This window comes from Lepidochelys kempii, chromosome 6 (assembly GCF_965140285.1).
Source record: "Lepidochelys kempii isolate rLepKem1 chromosome 6, rLepKem1.hap1, whole genome shotgun sequence".
Taxonomy (NCBI): domain Eukaryota; kingdom Metazoa; phylum Chordata; order Testudines; family Cheloniidae; genus Lepidochelys; species Lepidochelys kempii.
Window position 1 is genome coordinate 20,489,206 of NC_136385.1, and position 22,289 is coordinate 20,511,494.

General features: G+C 40.2%; 1 protein-coding gene across 4 annotated transcripts in view; it reads left to right on the plus strand.

Annotated features, from left to right (window-relative positions):
• PTDSS2 (phosphatidylserine synthase 2) overlaps positions 1 to 22,289 on the plus strand; it is a 67,487-nt gene that overhangs the window by 10,021 nt on the left and 35,177 nt on the right. For 2 of the 4 annotated variants that reach the window (XR_012159303.2, XM_073347026.2), the window contains exons 2-3: positions 6,609 to 6,710; positions 21,323 to 21,405. Coding sequence is in view for 3 of the 4 variants with exons in the window: in XM_073347026.2 (XP_073203127.1) it covers positions 6,609 to 6,710; positions 21,323 to 21,405 (185 nt within the window). In the remaining variant the exon portion in view is untranslated. Of the gene's footprint in view, positions 1 to 6,608; positions 6,711 to 19,067; positions 19,255 to 21,322; positions 21,406 to 22,289 lie in introns of those variants that run through there. The other 2 variants (XM_073347028.1, XM_073347027.1) reach the window with 2 other exon arrangements.

A 22,289-nucleotide genomic window follows, 5' to 3' on the forward strand; every position in this document is an offset into this window, starting at 1 on the left:
TCTGCAGAACAAGGGTTCAAGCCCTAATTCTTCAGGGAAAGAGACATAGTAGTGTCTCCTTTGTCAAGACTGTAACAACAGTTCCTTTATAAAGCCGGTTTTACGCTCCCTTGAAACTCTGAAAAATGACCAATAGTAAGACAACCCTAAAAACTTGAAGACCTGGGTTTTTTGGTTAATTAGAACTTGTTCTAACTTTGAATAAATGTAGCTACTATCTTTATAGAAATAAGATTTAGAAATGGCTTTTTGAAGCATTTCCTGTTTGATGCCCTCCTCCCCCAAATCAGCCCAATGAAATCTTATTACATCACAAACATTATTTTTTGAGTGTTCCCAGGCAATCTCACTTTTTAAAAAAAAATTCACGAACAGCACTTATATACCACAGTAGTAAGTGATCTGTAAATACAGATAGGTTAGGTACATTTTTCATTGGCTCATCAAAGTTTTCAGGGGCAGAAATATTGAACATTTAAAGGAATTGCTGCCATTTGAAAGCAAGACATGATTCAGTCACTGAAACTGTCACAAGGAAAAGCTGGCAGAGAATATTTTAAAACCTCTCATCAACTAACTTTTTCATTAAGCAAAGGCAGAGAGACTGGGATGACTGCATTACTTCTACATAATGCAGCCTTATCAACAAGTTCTTTCCATGAAAAATACACTGGGGTGATGCAATGTGGACAGACAATACTTTTTTTTTGCCTTTTTTTTTGCCAGTCTCACAGCAAAGCTATTTGTGGAATTGTTAAAATTAAAGGAGCAAATGGTGCTGGCCAAGCTAATAATCTTATGCCCTCCATTTCATTTATTTGAAAACTACACAGAACATGTTTTTAAAACAAACTTGGAAGTTGCATAAACAGATTTTTAAAAATGTATGTTTGCTATTGACAGTGCACCATCATATCATTTACAGAACTCAAGCACTTAAAAGCAAAAAAATGGGTAGTTAGCTACATAGTAAATCTTATATTGCACTTATAATCTAAAATGCACTCTGTCTGTAATCATAAAATATAAACACACTAAATGGCCTGAGTGTCATATGCACACATTAGTGACACATTGATCAGGTCCAAATGCATATACAACACCATTATTCTAAATCAGTAAAATTAAACTAGTAAAATAAATAGATGCCATTGCTGTTAAATACAGTATTTTATCAAAAAGCTTACTATCAAAAAACAGGTAACATCTTATTTTGGAGAGTGTATATTTCCTACACTTTATATTTCTCTGGGAATTATCCACATAGCTCTCTTAATTTAGAGTGAGGAAAAGTGATTAAATTGCTAATAAGCCATTCAACATCTAACTAGGCTAATGAGGCAAGTATTTTATACAACACAAGACAGTGTATGAGAGGGTGGGGAACATGAAATACAGAAAGGGTAGAAAGATGGAAAAACACTGTTAGAAAGATCTTAGTTTGTCTAAGATGTTATGGCTGCAGTATTACTTAAGGGTTTTGGTGAGCCCTGTCTTTTATCTTTTATGCTATGAATCCCTGCCTTCTGTATAGTCGTGTGTACATTCTTATAGTAACATTTTTTGGGACCTAACTTCTGTTCATAGTCTATGGTTCTGGTATATAAATCAAACTCTTGTAGCATGTATTTAGCTTCACTTTCAAATCATGTGTACGTCAATTAGATCATTTCAGTTTCCTAAGACTACAACAAGCTAGGAAAATATAGGCCTGTCTGCATACTCCCCTTTAGTACTTGTGTTGGAGTGGTTGCTCTTAGCTGTGCTGCTTTTGTCTTTGTAATCTAAAGCATACAGCACTGAGTACAAAATAAAAGATGTGACCTCTTTGGTCTGTATACAGCTCTAAAATAACTTATTTTGACTTTGTTAAATATTTCAAGGTGTATATCTGAGCGGAATCTTTTTCCGTGGTGTTCAGATATCCATCTGCTATAACTACCCAAGCTCTGTCTCGTTTGTCTTTTATCATATAACCATTACGGCTCTTTTCCACGTGTGGTGTCCCGGGACTTTTTATTCTTGAGGGATGGTGTTTTTATGCTCTGCTTTTTAGGCAAGAATCACAAAGGTGTTTGGGCACCATCCGCAATATACAAAAATCCCACTGAGTTCTTTAGAAATCTAAACTCACCCAGAGCCTAAATTTTCAAGGTAAAAGTTCCTTCAGTGCCTAAATTTTTTGCCTCTGGGTATGTGCACAGCTGCCTTGCTGTAGGCATCTAGACACCTATTTCTTGCCTAAGCCAAAGAGTGATTCACGAACCAGGGAAGGTGGGTGTTTGCCTGCCTCTTTTGCGTATGGAGTCTGATCCCATAGACACGCTTAGAGGCTGTCTACTGGATTGGGTCCCTTTCAAAATTAGATTGGAGGTAATGGTGGTGTTGCATGCTGTGGCTTGCTATGTCAACCTTAAACTTAGCCCAGTGGTTAGAGCACTCACTTGGGATGATTGGTTCCCCCCCTCAGATAGAGATAGGAAAAAAGTCTTGACCAGGCATCTCGCATCTATCAGGAGCGTGCTCTAACCAGTGAGCTCTCTGGGATAATTTGATGTAGGGCTCCCCCCCAGTCTTCCTGTGAAAGCTGTTCCACTGTGGATAATTAGTCATTGGAATAAGGGGGTTTCACGCCATCTTGAGTGGCTCACGCTTGTGAGTGCCACAGTCAGGGCAGACTGTCGAGCAGGGCAGGGACCCCAAACTGGTTTTATGCTCTAGAATTAGATTTCTCCAAACCAGTAGCAAGTGTGAATTCCTAAAGCACTGTAACTAGTCTTACCGTGGAGTCTGACAGTTCACTTGGGCATTCCGGTCTATCTTGCCACCCAGGCAAGATGGACTTAATGATAAATGGACACTTTTACACCAAAAATCGCAATAATATTCAGGTTACAGTTGCAGGTATCTATCAGCTCTGAATGTCTTTTAGGGCTAGGCAAGGTTGACACTGGGGATCTCTGCTTCTGTTTTGTAATGCAGGCCTTGTGAGAGTCTAAAAAGCAAAAAGATGAAAACATATGCCAGCTACAGTATTTTTGTTTCCATCTTCCAACTGATGGGATGAGCCCTTTTGTAGATAGTCTCATCTGGGCATAAAGGGGACAATTAACAGTCTTCGTATTGTGATGTCCAGCAATGGCCCATTTAGTTTTGATAGACCTTCTTGCTGGGCAGAAGACGATCCCTCCTCACTGGGTTTACAGTTTCAGAGCAAACATTTTTTACAAGTTACAAAGCAAAAACGTAAATATTTACCTTAAAGCAGGTGATAAAGAAATTTTAAGTGAGATAATGCATGCAGCAACTTACAAACATTTCATAAAGACTAAACAAATTGTTATAAGTCCAGTACCTATCTTAACCATACTAACAGACAGGTGAAAGACTGGTTTTCAGCAATGAATTTGTCAGTGGTCAGCTGAGGCCTAAAACCTTGGCAAGAACTGGCACCTGGTCTGTCAGCATCACAGAGGGACTGGACCCTGGGTCTCCTGCCTCCTAGATGGATGCCCTAAAAACCAGGCTACAAAGTCATTCTCTCTGGCTACCTGCCTAATATGCTGGCTTTTGTGAATTGGCGTCTCAGGGATCTGTGTCTGCCCATTCATTGCATAGGCAGCCTAGGTGCCTAACTCAGAAACAACACTTTGATTCACAAAGCCTGTGATTTATTTTTTTCTAGCCACCTAAAAGTTAGGTATTGCTATGCTCAGTATTATATCTCCTAAGTGCTTGACCCACACACCTGCTGGCACTTTGTCAACACGAACGCCCACAGTGGACAGATTTGTGAATTTCCCAGCCCCCTTTTTCTAGAAAAACCCAAACCATTGATTGTGTATTTCCAGTTTATGAACTTCTGTCACACTGATGTATTTATGTGAATCTAATTTTATTTGAAAGTTTGGTACCAAAGACATTAGGTTATAATTTCAATTTGAGAATGAAAAGTCATAAAAAGCTAAAAGGGAAGTGACGAGAACGTAAAGGTTCTTGTGCATATTAAACAAGAAACCCTGGTATCTTAAATTTCAAGGTATTGCTGTGATACCTAGATAAACAGAGCTATGGGGACAGTTCCCAGAGCACATGAAACATTCAGGAACATTGAATTTTCACCTTGATGATCTTTCCATAAAGGGATGAGTGAAATTAGAGCATCAGTGTGTTCTTGTAGATTACTTACTACATCTGTTCAAATGAGGGTATGCTTCTAGGCTGAATACATCTTATTTAGCAAGCTCTGAGAGACTAAAAATGTTTTTGAGAAGAAATTGTTTTTGTGAGGTACATGTCTTAAAGTAGATGTAGTTGATGAGGACAGCAGTCATGACTGCATTGTAACCTCCTCTTGGATTACTTTATAAAAGGAACATTTAAGAAATAAAACAAAGAATGAAATATTTATAAATGAAAACTAATATGCAGCATTAAAAACTTCAGGGAAAGAATGGAGCTTCTTCCAGCGATGCAGCATTCTTGTTTCAGTGACTAGCTGTTATTAAGAGACCATGTTTAGGATAAGTAAATTAGATCAACTCACGCAGCATCCTGTTGCATAATATCCTTTAGGAAGGGATTGTAACTAGTTTTTAAACTAGTATAGTGCTATGTGAAATAGGTGTTGAGTCATATGACTGGCCAATGAATGTTAAGTATGTGATGTCTGAATCATCTGTGGTTCCCCCTCTTCCCCCCCCCCCTTGCATTCTGAGAGAGGCTCTGGTCAAAATGTAGATACATCTGTTTAGCAGGAAGTTTTCTTTCCTAAAGCCTGTGAATAAGATTTGATATATTCAAAAATCATAAAGAATTTAGTTCTTAAACAACTGCTATGTGTTTGTGGAGTTCATCTGTGTGCTTTGTTTGGATTATGTGGAAGGACAGTTTTGAATCTTGAACATTTCTTAAGTGGCAGAAGAGGATTGCACTTGCCTATGAGGTATTATTACATGTTTTCTATGGGGATTAATAGACCTGTTTGAGTGCTGATTATGTTTTGAAACCTTGAGTTATTGTTGGGAAAAATGTTGTTCTGAGTAGAACTTACCTTATACTTCAGAAGGCAATTTAATTTGTTGCTTTAGTTTTTCAAGCTGGTGAAGGAATTTTTATAGAATTGGTTGTAGCTCTCTGAGTTGCATTAGTTGCATGTTAGGGAAATGAATGCACAGTATGGAAATGTATGACCAGCACAACTTGAGCCACAACCAAACTTGTTAAAACTGCTAGCCTTCATTAAGGATAATTCTGTACTGTTTTTGAAGTTTTATACCCAAGTTGCTTTTAAAGATCTGTTAGCAAACTAGTGCTATAGAGACTTCTGAAAAGTTAAACACTTTCATGGTATGGTTTGGTCTCAGATGATTGGACTTCCATTAAACTTTCCAAAAAATTCACTTTATGGCTGAGGCCAGAGTGAGAAGCTCAAAGTAATGACAGTAAATGAAAATATGGATTTCATAATGAAAAGTGGTCAACTTCAGACTATACTGTGGTGGTGCTGAGGTTTCATTTCTGAGGTTTAAGATCAGTAGACATAAACATTTTCTCTCTGTAGACAATACTACTAAAAAACTAGGTGTGATGTAAATGATTTCCTTCTGGTCACTCCTACTATGCCATATCAATTATACCTATAGCTAAAGTATTGAATATGGCATTTTAGTGGCAAATTTAATGCCAAAATATCCATATATGATCTTGTGGTTATCAGTAAGTACATGCATGACCTTGTGGTGTTGAGTTTGTGGTGGCAATGGATTTCATGTTAAGCAAATGGGCTCTGAGTACCAAGAAGTAAAGGGCTCTTTAAATGTGAAATATGAACTCACTTCAGATTTTACATTGCAGAAATGTAGAATTCACTCTCCGTTATTTCCAGATTGAAATTGTTTGTGGACACAGTTCTATACAGCTTGGTTTAGTGACGGGGAAAAACTCAAAATTGCTGCTCAGTAAAAATGAGGAAGCAACAGATGAGCCCTAATTAATCTATAAAACAATCTCCTAAAACAACCTCTAAATAGTATGTTCTGATGTTTCAAAGGAATTTCGATGGTTTTTAATCTTCTGTTTATAAGTCCCTTCAGTTAGTCAGTTTTTCTGTTGCTAACAAACTGTGTACTGGGAATTAGTGAAAATGACAATACACAAAGTGCTTTCAAATATACAAAGTAAACCTACTGAGAAATCAGGAAAGAATTTCAGTTTTTGTAATCTTAAGCGTTTTCTTAAGTGTAATCTTAAATCAAGGTGATTTTTCAGGTTGATGCCCTTCACTATGCAAGTGTTTCTACAAATCCTCCAGTGGAGAAGAATTATAAGGGAAAACATAAAAGTACCAGGCTTGAGAACTTTTTAAATTATAAGCTTGTGACACATGGATGTAAGTTTAGTGCCGACAATGTTCTGTGCTGCGTAGTGCACAGAAATACAATCTCTAACATGCACTGAAAATGTAAAGCACCTTAAGCGTTACCAGCACCTGTCTAGCTTTCAACAAAATATCCCAATATGCTGGTCTTTTGTAATGATTCTTCCTCCCCCTCTCCCCCCCCCCCGCATTCTGATCTAGTGTTAATTGACTTTTTTCTGAACTGCAGGAGAGCTCACACCTTAACAGTCCTGTTTATCCTCACATGTGCGCTGGGATATGTAACCTTGCTTGAAGAAACTCCACAAGATACAGCCTACAATACAAAGAGGTAACTGTCCTTTGCAGAAGTGTTGCGATATGGCATTTGTCCTGTCAGTATGAAACCAGCAAAACTAAACTACAACCAATAAGCTCATCTGGTACAAAAGTCTTTGAATTTAGTCTCTAATCAGTGTAGTGTTTCTTACTGTAATGAGCTCCTATGCATATAACTAACTATAAAATCTCTTAATGCATTCAGTTTCCCATGGCAACTCATTCTGCCTCTTTGCTGATGTGTTGTGGCCTGTCTTTTACAATATATAAACAAGCTAAGTTGGCTGTGTGAACTGTAAATTAATTTATTGTATGTTTATGCAAGGCTTTGGTTGAGGTTTTAATGGAAATGTACATTTGGGCTGTGAGCAAACATGAGAACTTGTACCCAAAATGGTAACTTCCAGAAAATAAAGTTTAGAATTATTTCATACCTGAATGTGTTCCATCACTACAATTATGTTATATTCAAATTGATCAAGCCTAATCAAACATTTCCTCTATAGAAGTGGAGCAGGAAAAAAGTATGGTTTACCCAATCATGCAAAACTTCATCTATGATTTTTAATGCAGTCTTTAATTCACTTTACACTTCAAGTTTTTATTAGTTTATACAAAAAGAGTGCCTATCCAAAGGTCTAAGTGCCTCTGCCATAAATTATGAAAACAAAATTAGATTGCCCAAAGAACACCAAACTCTCCTTTCCCCATGTGTCTGATTTCGTGAATATGACGCTGATGTAAAAAATTTTTCCTGTCATAAGAAAAAATAAATTAAAGGGGCACTTTACAGTCCTTCAAATTAATGTAAGTGTCTAGCATCCATTGTCATGGCAGATGTTTCCCCTGTGCCTCTAACCAAGTTTTCTGTTCATTGTTCCATCAGTTATATGGTAGATGTATTTGGTGAACTTCACACATACATATCTGTACAAAGCTGGTGATAGTGTTTTTCATGGGTGTGAACTAAATAGTGAGAAGAGAAATGTGGCAGATCACAGCAGCCCACCCAGTGGGGAGCTGGGAAATGGAAGTGCAATCTTTCAGAACCTGTGATCGAATGGCATTTCGGTGCTGGCTATAACCAATGTAGAGAATTTCAAGAATAGAACAATGTGCCACCTAAAATAGAGGAGAAAAAACACAAGGAAGGGGAAGTTGACACATCAAAGGTGTTGGGATTAGAGGCTGAGACACACTAACATAATAACGTGACTCAGTGGAATATGTTGTTACTGAGTTTAATGCCATTATCATGATAATACAGATATGGAAGAAAATTAATCAGACTATTTTTCTGTTAAATGTTTCCATATCAAATATTTCATTCTGTTTAACTTATTGAACTGTGTTCAGTGCAGACACACTAGAAGAGTCCCATCAAGTGATGGGGAATAAATGTTAGGAGTGCAGAGGCCCTCTGTGTGGGATATTGCACCACTGGCATTGAGCTATGGAAGTGTCTATTGACAGTGCATGAGCAATCTCACACAAAGATGATTACATCTCCTTACTTTATATAAGGGAGTGACCCGTGTGTGTTCCTTCCCCATCATTAGGGAGTCCTTGTTTTCAAGACCTAAATCTTTTCCTAACTAAATTAGAATCATAGAATATCAGGGTTGGAAGGGACCCCAGAAGGTCATCTAGTCCAACCCCCTGCTCAAAGCAGGACCAATTCCCAGTTAAATAATCCCAGCCAGGGCTTTGTCAAGCCTGACCTTAAAAACCTCTAAGGAAGGAGATTAAAATTGATAAAGGGGCCTTCTTTACGAGTCTCCCTTGAACATCTATCAATCAAAACGGCCTTCATGATGATAATTATGTCTGCGGAGCGGTTGAGTGAGCTTAGTGCTTTCACTCTACTTTATACTGTGGCCCACAAGGAAAAAGTCACCACAGTTTCATCCCCGCTTCATGTCTAAGGTGTTCTCAATGTATTTCTCTCTCCATGTTCTTTGCAGACCCCACTCCCACTGAGGGAAACTTTTCTCCATATCATAGATTTAAAGACACTCTGTTTTTACCTGGAAAACACCAGGCATTTGATAAAATAAAATGTCTTGTTTGTATCATGTAGGGAGAGGTGCCAAGGTTGGATTTGGCAGTGATATGTGGTTAGAATGGACTAGATAGTAGTGTTGAGTAGCTAGAAATTAGGGCCCCAGCAATGTGGAACTGAGTTCTAATTGCAGCTCTGCCATTAGCTTGACGTGTGACCTAGAACCCATCATTACAATTTCCAGGTAGGGAAGAGGTGAAAAGTATGTTAAGGATTCATTGCTTGTTTGTAAAGTGCTATGTAAATGTGTCACATAAGTAAACGCAAAGTACTTTTTATAGTCCTACCTCCCTCAGAAGTTCCCTTGGGGAGGGGGGGAATACCCAGGCAGCCAGGTAACTCAAGAATCTGTAGGTGGTTGTTTGCTGCAAGATCTTTATTCTTTTATTATTGTGTCATCTTGACTTGGAAGTTAGTTTCTTGTGTAGTGACCTGAGGGGGGTCTCAAAGTTATGGTGCAGCCAAGTTTCAGCAGACTTTGCAGTCCCCGGTAACTTATTCAGGCACATGGGCTTGCAAAAGGCTACCAGAAATCAACTTTTCTTCAGACTCCTTTCCCCTGCTGCAACTTGGGTTTTGTTAGGTATTACTTCCGTAGCTTCATAAGTGGGTTTTCAGTCTTCTTGGTATGATATTGGTGCCTTTCCTGTGCATTCCTGTTGTTGCTAATGCTTCGTTATCTTTATCAAACACTAGCTACAGTTTAAAGAAGCAGCCTGGGAAAAAGAGTCTGTGTAATAACACCTAGAAGAATGAGATCTGCTGTTTCAAAGTACACACCCTTCATAAAAAGATGAGCCTGTTTGGCTGTGCTAAAGGAAACCCTCAAGAACATTTGGTCTCTCTGCTAGATAGTTCTGATGTGCTGAGAAAAACTTTCAAAGAGAAGCTTTTCTTGTTTTGCCGTGTATGATTGGGCTTACTTTATCTGCCCCTCCACTTTGACTTTAGGGTTGTGTGGCAGTTATGTACCTCATTCTGTATTTAGTATACACAGAGTAATTTTAACCAATACATTTCAAACATATTCTAGTGTTCCTTGTAGAAAATAAAATGTGTTTAGTCCCCATAACCCTCCAAAAAGTGGAGTGCATGGTTTTTATACCTTAGTGACTTACAATATTTTGTCTTGCCTTGGATTACAGTTCTGTCTTTATTTTAGGCTAGTTCTGCTCTTTCTGTGGCTTTACCATCTGTTCTTTAAACTCTAAAATCTGGGTCTGCTTGAGGCTGTCACTATGAGAAAATCCTACAGTAACACTTAATCTGCTTAATGAACATCAATAGTGTAATCATACAATGTGTAATGAACAGTGTCTGTAACTGCGATTATTCAGTACTTGGAAATGAAAATGTCTATTGCAGTAAAGCTCTGTTCTTTTCTGTATGTGGGGCCCACAAATGTAGAATTGCAAATGCTTTGAAATAATTTGTTTTCATACTCTTGTTGCATGTTGTTAACTTGTGGGGTGATAAACTAGTCTGGGACAAGGGGGCTGGGTAGGGCAGAATAGAAGAATGGTTGGGAGCTAGGAACAGAAACCAGAACTGCTTCACTCCCCATTGTAAACATGCTCCCAAGACTGAGTAAAGCAGATGGGTAGTTCCTTGAAAACCAGCTTTCCCTCCTTACTCCCCTAAAGGCCCCCTTTGCAGCTGACTGCAGCAGTAACTCGTATGTACAGGTGTGTGAGCACAGATAGCAGCAGAAATAATAGCTCAAAAAGGATAGTCATACAATTGAAAGCCAGAAGGGACCACCGGATTATTGTCTGGCTTCCTGTTATCTCAGCCACCAACAACTAAGAATAAGGCAGTAACTATTGCAGAGCATGATTCAAGGAGATGTGGGGTGCTGGTGGGAACCTCAGTACTGCTCCATCCATTTATATCTCAGATTACCTATTTAAACTTCCTAGCATTTGAGACTGTGTCATTCTCTCAGTATTGAATGCAGCGCTGACTGAGGTTGTGTATTTTTCTTCACAATGAATATCTTAAGGCTTTTGTCCCATTGATCCTGGACTCAGTCTCTCAACTGCATGCTAAAATCAGCTACCATTAGAGAAGGTTGTATGTAAATATGAGGTAACTACTGTTTGTAACCATTTCCACCAGTCTGAAATACTTCAGATTCTTTTGCCCCACATCTCAAATATATAAATAATTATGAACCCTATCACCCTGGTATAACTAGTCATTTTGATATCTAGTGTGTCTGTTAGATGACACAAGTTTCAGTAGCTCTTCTGGATCTATCTTTCTGTGGTAGAAACATTATTTTCACTAGTAAAACTTTTCACAAAACCTGTTTGTCATCTGAAAAGTCAGATGGCCAGGATGACCTTGCCTCTGGAGAAGCTTGTTGCCATCAATACTGGTACAGTAAGTCCCCACGTAATGTTGTAGTTATGTTCCTGAAAAATGCTACTTTAAGTGAAATGATGTTAAGCGAATCCAATTTCCCCATAAGAAATAATGTAAAGGGGGGTGTGTTAGGTTCCAGGGAAATTTTTTTTCACCAGATAAGACGTGTATGTATATAAGTTTTAAACAAACAATTTAATACTGTACATAGCAATGACAACTGTGAAGCTTGGTTGAGGTGGTGGAGTCAGAGGGTTGGATATTTCTCAGGGAATGCCTTGCTGCTAAATGCTGAACTAACACTTGGCTGAGCCCTCAAGGGTTAACTTAACATGTTGTTAATATAGCCTCACACTCTACAAGGCAGCACGAATGGAAGGAGGAGACACAGTAGGTGCATGGCAGTGGCTGCAAACATTCCCTGCGGAAATTGAATGTGATGATCCCTCGGTATCCCACTGGAGCACACCATTCCCTCCACTTTTGAAAGTGCCAGGTGCGGGGGATGGGACTGTGTGAGTGTGAGGCTATTGCATTGCCCCTTTTTAGTATGTTGACTCCACTCTAAGGACACTGCCTTTTTAAGTAGATCAGCAAGTTGAGACAACAGTTGCTGCCAGCAAGCTTCCTACCTCCTGAGTCCTGTCCTGTCCCCTGCCATGCAGGGAACTTAGGGGAGCTGATGGAGGGGGGCGGGGCTGCCGGTCCACCCTGGTTCCTAGCCCCCACCACTAGCTTCAACGGGCTGCTCTTTCTGCAAGCAGTAGGCAAAGCAGGCGGTTGCCAAATGTTATAAGGCAGCATTGCACAACTTTAAATGAGCATGTTCTCTAACTGATCAGTGAGGCAACAACAAAACAATGTTAACCAAGGTGACGTTAAGTGAGGAGTTACTGTATTTCCATACTGGGCTTACACTCCTTAAGGGTTGCCAGAAATGGATATTGGGGGAAATAAGTAATGGGAAATGGAATTGGTAATTGGAATACGAACGCTACAAGAGGGAGGGCTAGTGCAAGACATGTTTCCTCCCTATTCCCCTGCTGCAAGTTTGTGGGAAATGTGAGATTGTAAAAACAGGCAAAAAGTAAAATAAATGAGCAACCTTAATATTTCTCCTTCACTTGCATCATGAAAATATCTACCCTGGGCAAGAGCCATATCTAAATGCTCAATCTGGTGAAACAGCAGGAGTACAGCTAGAAAAGGAATTTAGGATGGTGAAGTAAGATTGACACCCTATTTAAAAGCAACAAATGGCATTCTGTCTCCCCTTTAAGACCTCCACCAAGGCTTTCAGGTATGTAGTGTGCAATTTGCAAAAAGAAAAGGAGTACTTGTGGCACCTTAGAGACTAACCAATTTATTTGAGCATAAGCTTTCGTGAGCTACAGCTCACTTCATCGGATGCATACTGTGGAAAGTGCAGAAGATCTTTTTATATACACACAAAGCATGAAAAAATACCTCCTCCCACCCCACTCTCCTGCTGGTAATAGCTTATCTAAAGTGACCACTCTCCTTACAGTGTGTATGATAATCAAGGTGGACCATTTCCAGCACAAATCCAGGGTTTAACAAGAACGTCTGAGGAGGGGGGGGCAGGGGGGGTAGGAAAAAACAAGGGGAAATAGGTTACCTTGCATAATGACTTAGCCACTCCCAGTCTCTATTCAAGCCTAAGTTAATTGTATCAAATTTTGCAAATTAATTCCAATTCCACAGTTTCTCGCTGGAGTCTGGATTTGAAGTTTTTTTGTTGTAAAATAGCGACTTTCATGTCTGTAATCGCGTGACCAGAGAGATTGAAGTGTTCTCCAACTGGTTTATGAATGTTATAATTCTTGACATCTGATTTGTGTACATTTATTTATGTACATTTATCACTTCCCAATCATTTAGCACTGAAAGGAAACTGAATGACTAGCCATTGATAATTGGGTACAGGGCTATTTACCTTAACATCACTGGCTCAAACTTAGACCAAGACAGTAGTGGCCAAGATTAGTTATTTTCTGATGACTGTTTAGAGGGCCAACATCACAAACACCATCACAGCTGGCACTCCATTAGGTAGATTCTGAAAGGGGACTGAGCCTAAATGAATATTGATTCTGAACTACTTTTAGCCCTCCAAAACAGTCAGCTTTGAGCCAGTTTGATAAGCTGTTGCAGAGAACTTGCACTTGTCTTTTGACCCAAAAGCAGACATGAATCTTCAAGGCTCTCAACCTGGCACCTCCCAACAGAGGTCCCATCCTTTTTTCTCAAGTTAAGAGAAGTAAGGAAATAATCTTTTATGTTCTCAAAAGTACGTTTGAGGCCTGTTTTTGGACAAGTGCTGTTTAAAATTTACAAACGTACCTCTATCCTGACCTGCAAATCACTTCCTAGTTTGGTTCTAAGCCCATTCAGCACCATACCGTACTGTTGCATGTGCTAATAAGTTTCTTATCTTTTATTCACAAATGAAAACTAGGATCAGTACTCTAACTTGTGAGTAAAATTTGTCTTAGTCCTCATTTATTTTAAGTTTTCAGAAAATAAAGGCTGCTAAACTAACACGGTCTACTACCTGTAGTAAATTAGACTTGTGCCTTTGATTTAAAGATGTATAAATATTAAGGAGAAAAGTTCTTAAACATCTTGTTCATACACCTGGTTTTTCTATAGCTTAGTGGAGGAATGAATCTGCAGATATTTTAGTAAGTTCTGAGTTCAGACCTGAATAGTCTTTATGCTTCAGATATAATGGGAGCTGAAACTCTAGGAGAGATTGAGAGGCAGAGCCATGAAGCTTAGGCTCAACTTGCTTACAGCCAGATTTGTTGTCATCCTTAAGGGACTCAGTGTGAAACTATAACTCCAAGAACTGTATGCTTTATTGCCTTGCAAGATAGCATTGCTGTCCATACGGGGACAACTGTATCAGTAGATGCTAGGAACCTTCAGGCTGTCGAATTCTGGGTAAGACTAGTCACTCAGGTCACACTCATTCATGTGGTGGCAGAAATAGCTGATGGAGTGAATAAGTTGCACTGTAAATGTGAACCCTAGAGGTGGATATATTTTTTATGCTTGACTATGCAGAAGGTACTTATGTGCCCCAGGAGTACGGTTGCTATCAGTCCCTTATTACAAGGGTCGGACCTTATTTTTTCATCTCTGTAAAAGATCGTGAGTTGCCGAGTGCTGCAAAAAGCAGCAAGAAATGCCACTGGTAAATGTAGGTGAGTCCTGCTGCTTATTATTTATTATTTTATTGATATTTAATAATATTGTGGGGTGGGGGTGCTAAGAAAACAGTCCCTTATATTTTTAAATACAATGTTGGGCACCCTACTCAGGAGTTCTGCTGGGACATCTTGAACTCGATCTCTGCGCTGTCTGTTCCGTGACTTAGAAAACAAATAAGAAACTTTGCAGTACCTGCAGCAGTGACTTTCAGAATCTGGACACTATTAGTGGAGGTGAACTTAGACGGCAACCTTCAGTTTATGTTGCAGTTTCCTTCTTTCAAACATGTGCAACCATCAGCATAATGGAACTCCGTCATCCGTACAGGGAAAATGCTTATGAAGGAATCTTTGTGGAGCAGATAATAATGAAGAGAGTGGCTGCTAGTAGTCATAAGCCCAACGCAGCTAAAACCCTAATTTCTAGTGCTCTTTTCAGTCAGTGTGCTATTGTGATCGGTATAATAGTTCCGTGTTTGTTTTGTTTTTGTTCTTTTTAAAAAGGGAACAAAAACAAAACAAGCAGCCAAAAGAGCTCTTTGCTATGGCTGAAATTTTATCTAGTGCATTCTCTTCACATCACTTTGTGCTGGTTAGCAACCCTGCTCCTGTGGGAGGAGCTGAGACTGGAAATAGAGGTTGGGCTATAAATCACTTGCATTTTTGGTGATTGATATTGTGTTTGTTTAAATTGTGATCAGAATACAACCAGTAAATGAATGAGCGCAGCAGGTCAGCACAGGTTTCCACCAGCTGGTAAGACATTTTGCCATCCACAACTACTGAGGGCATATAGCAATCATAACACAACAATCGGAGCACATAGTCATCCTATATGTGTACTTTGTCTGCTGGCAATTGAACACCAGTTTCTGCTGTGGAACACTTAAGGATCAGTAAAGAAAAAAAGATCTTTTAGGCTATTAAACATTTCATGGGTAAACATAGCTTTATAAACAATCACTGTTCATTAGACTTCCTGCACAGAGCTATGGTGTTATAATCTGATGTAATATCCGATAGCATGTATATCTCAAATGTTGGAAATTTTCAAGTGTTATCTTGCTAACCAAAGGACTGTGCTGAAATTTCTTATCAGTGATGAGGGACACTTTATTCATGTAAGTCCTGCAGCAGATTAATCTCACTTGACAAGTGGTACATTTTGAGTGCCTAATGAGGGAGTTGAGACAGGACAAGTATCTCTTTAGAGAAGAATTATTTGAGTTTTGCAATGTGACACATCTTGGTACAGTTCCAAAGCTTGCAGATCTAGGACAGACTTTTGGCATAGTGGAAGTTGTGTGATTTTATAGATTAGAACCTCTGAGGACTATCCATGTCCATTTTTGCTTTTCTAGAAACACATTTATTCAGACTGGAAGCTGAAAAGGTGACTAACAAATTACCACATACGTTTCTCACGATGAGGGGGGAGTTCCTGTTGGCCCTTTTTGACTCTGTTAGCCTCTTTCTCTGCTCCCCTCCCCAGTAAAAAATCCTGCTGTTATGGACGCTAGTGTGTTACCTGTGGTTCTTTCAACCTAAAACTCTTGGTAACTTTTACTCTATGTGAGGTGGTGTCAGGAAATAAATCAGGTGAGACATGGCCATCCAACCGATAGATGGCTGGCACAAACAGGATAACACAAGAGTGCTTTCACTTAAAACTAAACTTTACTTAATCTCAAGCACTTATACACACGTCCATAACAGGTTAGTAAAACACCCCCAACCCTTGATAATTACCAAAGCTGAGTGTGGCTCTTGAGTGGCAGGTTTCTGGTGGCCAAATCTTTCGTCTGCCGGTGGGGATGGCAAGCTGTATCCAGAGGGAGAGTCCAGAAGAGTCCAACTACCTCACTCGTTTTTCCCCCCTTATTTATACATTAATAATAGAATGACATATCCCTTAAAGAAAACGTGTTAAGCAAGCCGTTTCAATGGTCAAGCAAAATGTTCCTTCTGATTATTGATTAACCAGGTGTGGGTTTTTCCAGAGTGTGCAGCCTTGAGGCCCTAATAGACATTCCTGAGGGGCACATACCTTTTAGAAGAGCAGAATCAGCAACTTCAACGGAGTTCTTATCAGGAAGGACACTGGGTCATGCTGCCCTTTCTGTGGCACCCAAAACTCCCTCCCCTCCTGCCTTGGTCAAGCAGAGGCTGCTGCATGGCTAACTTACAGCCTGCTGACTTGGCTGCTTTTAGCAATACGAATAGTGGTTTCTGGCACTTTACTGGTTTGCTGCCGTCTCCCCGTACAAGTGCAGGTCCACCCATTGTAGCGACAGTGGGTATGCTAGAACAAGCAAGGTTGCAGATAGATAATCCCTAATACTTTAACTACTCTTTCTTCAAACTCTACTCACAGTGGGTGCTTAAAATGCCAGCGTCAACTAGTGCCTTGTCATGCCATCATTGCTATCACCAGAGGAGCTGCACTTATGTTGCCAGCAGGGGAGACTTTTCCTGAAAAGCGCATAATGCAGACAAGGTCGTACTGACATTAAGTCTGGGGGCATTCTGTGCCACTGCTCACGCAGAATTCATGTCACCTGCAGATTGCTTTGCCTCCCAGCAGAAAAATGATTTTCTGATAGGTAAGCAAAGTGAACCTGCGAGAGCGGTCATATGCCTCTCCTCAGCAGTGCAGGTGCTTGGTTTTGGGTGCCCAGAGTAGCCGGTGGAGAGGTAAATCCCTGCAAGGGGTGGGCTGGGGATGCCCCGACCGATGCTGGGTCAGACCCACCCTTGTCCGCCCAACCCCAGTGCATCTGGCCCCGCCCCCATACCAAGACTCCACCACTGGGCCTTGCATCCAGAACCTGAACCCTGCCAAGCCTTACACCCCACACCCCAGGGCTGGGGACGTCCCTGCCAGTGGCTCCTAACCTGTGCCAGGCTCAGCAGCCAATTCCGGCTGGGGGTGGAGAGGAGGCACAGAAGACTTCCCTTGCGTGGAGTGGCCAGGGCCAGGTCAGACCCACCCCCAGAAACCTCCCCCAGCTCTGCATCCCTCTCCTCCCCCCGATTCCTGCCTCCATTGATCCTCAGCATGGGTGGGAAGGGTCACTATACTGGGAGCTACTCCCTCTGTATGTCCAACGCCTGTGCATCTGAATGCTCCCTGCACTTGGCCCTCCCCCTGCATCTGGACCCCCCCCCACCAAGCCCCTGCACCCAGACTCCCCCATTAAGCCCCCCACACTCAAACTTCCACCCTGATGAGCCCTATCCCCTATGCACCTGGATCACCCTGATGAGGCCCCCATGCCTGAACCCAATCCCACTGAGCCCCAACCAACTGCATCCAGACCCCCCCCCACCCCACCAAGCCCCACTCCCTCAGCACCCTGAACCTGCCTGCCAAGTCGTCGTCCCCCCCGACCCCCCTGCTGAGCCTCAACCACCTTCACCTGGACCTCTCTACAGAGACCCACTGCCTCTGCACCTGAAACCCCACAACAAGTCCACGTGCATCCAGATTCTCTTCCCTCACCCCCACCTGGACCCCCGTCTGAGCCTCCTGCACCCAGATTGTCCCACACACAACCCTCTCACCCAACACCTGGATTCCCCTACACTAAACCCCTCCACACTTGGATCCTGCCTGGCTGAGCCTACCTGTCCAAGAAAATAGATACATTAGCCATGCCTCTCAAAGCCAACTATGGGACTGAGAGTGCAACAGACCCGTAAAGCCCTTTGTTCATTCCAGGACAAGCCAGAAGGACACTATGCAGACGGGTGAAAACTTGGGATATCCTTGAAGGTTTCAGGCTGCCTCATTAGGCCGAAGCATGGTGGCAACTGAAAAATAAATCTCACCACTGGGAAGAATGATGGTGGTTTTGCCACATGAGTGTTTTTGGGAAAATGCTGGTGTTGCATAACTTCCTTTTAGCTAATTAAAAACAGAAGGGAATTATCAAAAATTCAACTTACTTCATTAATTTCCAGCTGATACTACTGTTAGGTTTTTTAGAATAGATGTAAATGTGTATAACTGCAGGTTCCCTTGGAGATTGATTCAGGATAATATGACATGATGGAAACTTAAGATGGTGCCTTGGGGCTCTTAGCTCAGGGCTAAGCAAAATGATGATAAATTTAAGAAATTTGTATTGGTACATAATACAAAAAGTATAGAGCAAGCATTTTAGATGTAAATGTAGGTACTGTTAAGGATGTACATGCCAGCTTCATAATTTCAAATGCGGGGGGTGGGGGGAGGGAACAAATCAAATACACAAAGAATCTAATTACATTCTTTGAGAATAGCTACAAATTGTAATTGCTTTCTTCACCTTTTGGAAAGCTTGGTGGAACCTATCTGCTGTGTCAACAGTTTCATTTATTAGCTAATTTTACTGTGTAACCCTAATATATACTTGTTGTGTCAATGCATTTATCAACACCTTGAAGACTGTCAATTAATCCTGCTAAAACTTGGTTGTCATTATTCGTTTTTATGGTAAAACTTCCATCCTTAGCCATTTAAACACATTGCCTTTTTAAAAAAAAAAAAAAAAACAACCAACATTAAGACAAGACTTGCTAGTAGTCAATCCGAATTCTTGGGCCCCAGCTGCTCTTCTGAAGGAGCCATGATTGAAAAATATTTTATTACTGAAAAACAGCTAAATATGGCTGCCTCATGCATACTAACTTTTTAAACTATATTAGTACATTATTTATGTAGTTTTCATACAGAGTTCAATCACGTGTGGACAGGATGCTGGCCGGTAACCAAATGCCTGAATATAGAAGCAGGACCAGCCTCAAATAATTCCCCATCTCCCACAAACAAAACCAGCCTCTTTGTAGGCTTTATATTGGGAAAAGCCAGAGCCACAACTTTGACTATCCTGTTGAAGCAATGTTTTAAGGTACTTATTTTGTAGTGTGGAACTTTCAGTAATTCTTGAGCAAAATCACAAACTGGCAATTATATTAGTTGTTATAATGTATCAAAGCTGTGCTAAACGTCCAAATGCATTTTCTAAAATGTCTACTTTTCAACTTGTGCTAGAGCTTACAATTCTAGTCCTTTTACCACTGCTTCAGCCCAAATTGGAACTCTGCCTAAGCAAATATTCCATCCTTAGATCATGTGATAGCAATTGATTAATAAACCTCAGCCTACCCGAGCTACTTCTGTTTTTAAAAACTGCCTGAACTCAGTAACAAGTTGTGTGCACAGAGTATTTAAAGTGCTTTCACCAGGTCTTGATCATGCTTTCTGTGATGGCATTAAACTATTTCCTCCCATTTACTTTAAAGTAGTTAAAAATCTTTCAATACCCGTTGTATCTGTTGCTGATGTCCTCAGCACCAGGACATATTCCTAGGTAGATAGACGTAAGGTGACAAGCCAATAGATAATTACATCTAATTTTTTCTCTCAAAAAACAAGTTCTCTAATACCTTCAGATAAATACACCATCCTGCACAGATGGTAACTCTTGAGGATATTAGCATTCTAGTACAAAACGGGCAGACCTCTAGCTCTTCAGGTGGTTTTTCGTTTTAACCATTTGGGGCAACAGGTGAAGAGGGAGAAGGTGCCATTATTCCATAGTTTCAAGGAGAACAGCATTTTAAGTTAAGGCTGCTACATGAGGTGAAACTTACACAAGTTGCACTCAAACAATATTAAATGTACAAGAGTTGAAAGTTTGGGAATAAGTTAAAGTTCCACAGATACCAGTATCTTGAAGTTGTAATAGATTTGCAGGTCTTCAAATAAATTTAGTGAAAATTTCACAAACAGCCTTGCCTCAGACCCCTTGTCCATGCCCATGAGTCACTTCATGTTCAGAGATCTGAGTACTGGATCAGCATGGTGTGCCATCTGTTACAAGGATGGTAGGTGAGACAGGGAGTCTGGTGTTATAGTTGTCATTCATTCTTTTTAATTAAAAAAGCAGGCTTGTATTTAATTTACGTTGTAGAAGAAATATATTAGGAAGCCTGGATAGGCAAGAATACAAGCATTACGAAAGGTTACACTGGAGTCTCAATTTGACCATTTAGTGAATCTTCACATCTTTTTTCAAAGCACAAGCAATCTTAAATCTGGTATTTCCTAACTTTTGAAGCATTTGCAATCTAAAGAACGTCCTTCTAATACTTCCTGCATGCAGTTCCCTAGTCTTTAAAAACAAATTCTGTTCTTTACAACTGTAGCCATCTCCCATCATAAATAATCAGCAGAGTTTGAAACTGAACCTTCACGTTGGAGCACAAATGTCTACCACCTGAACTACAAGACGAACACTAGCTGGTAGCAGGAGAAAGCTGGTGTCTGGGAGGTGGGATTGGGGCACTAAGACTAGATGCCAGGTCTATGGGGTAGTCAGGGGAAGCCTGGCCTGGTTCTCTTCCCCAACCCCCAGAGTGGCTGCTGCAGCAGTTTCCTGGTGTTCCAGTGCAGTGTCTGTTGCTGATTTGGCTGCTGCATGGGCATGGTCTTGGAATATTCATGTTCAGTGATTTTCGGCTAACATATTCCTAGACAACACAAGTGAGAAGGGAAATGGTTATTTTCAACCATTTATAGCTCAGCAAAACCTGAATGGAATTTAATGGGACAAAGAAAACAATTCTCTAGCCCATGGACTTTCTCCCTGCTGAATTTCGAAGACCTTTAAACTATGGAGGTTTTAAGAGCTTTTCAGAAAAGGTCGTGAATCTTTTATAATGAAAGGTATTATGCACTGTTAGAAAACCTAAATATACGGGTTCGTACCAGTTTCTCCTATAACAAAAACTGCAAAAGATGAAACACGCATCTCACTGGAAGTTATAACTCATCTATGGAAATTACACTAGTATAAAGAGACAAGATGTTCTAGACATTTAAGAATTTAAACAGATTCTTTTTGTCATGATTTTCTTTTTTGGAGTGGGTTGGTGAAGCAAATATATATTGAGTAGTTTGTTCTTTATTTTCAGAGGTATTGTTGCCAGTATCTTAGTTTTCTTATGTTTTGGAGTCACTCAAGCTAAAGATGGACCATTTTCAAGACCTCATCCAGGTAATTTAAATCATTTAACTTTTTCCAAGTGTCTAATAAATTGCTAACTCTGTAGAAGTAATTTTACCATTTCATAAATAGCCTCTAAGTTTATATAATTGGATGTAAATGTTAGCATTCATAACTTTTGTTTTATAGCACACTTCCTTTATATGCAATGTAAGTTCATTAACATTGTGATACAACTACATAACATACATACAACCGGTAATCTTAAACCCACAGTTTCTGCCTTATAGTGCAAGATCTCTCATTTATCCAACAGGTATTTCCAAGACTACTTCCCCTATTTATCATTTGGACACTTAAAAGGAATTTGAGATCCTTGTCAGATAGCAGCCCTAAACATTCCCTCTTTCTGTTGTCTGAAAACAGCCCCCTAACCCAGGGGAATAACAATTACTCTAAACAGTACATATTATGCATGCAATCTGCTTTTTTTAAATCAGCTAATTGTATGGGATTTACCCAGCTGTCCCTGGTCTGCATTTCATATTGCTAGCAAAAAGGCTCACATGGTCCCCAGTTTGGAGAAGCTAATCAAATCATTCCTTAAACCTCAGCTCCACCTTACCTATACAATTCCATTTTGGAATGTAACTGGACTGGACTTCTGCTCCTTAATTGACACAGATGTAAACAACTCACTTGGTTATGGAACCGCTGTTACAAGTAATCTGACAAATTACAAGAGGGCCTTTATTCTACTTTGTGTGCAAGATTTCTGCCCCATTGATTAAGTTTGTGCTGTAAGACTTCAGGGAGTCTTTATAAAACAGCAACATAAAACTTCTATGTGTTGAGTCTGGTGAACTGTAGAAGTAATCAAACTTCTTGCTGCTGATTCTTTTTCCTGGCTGTCTTTATGTTTTGGTAATGATGGT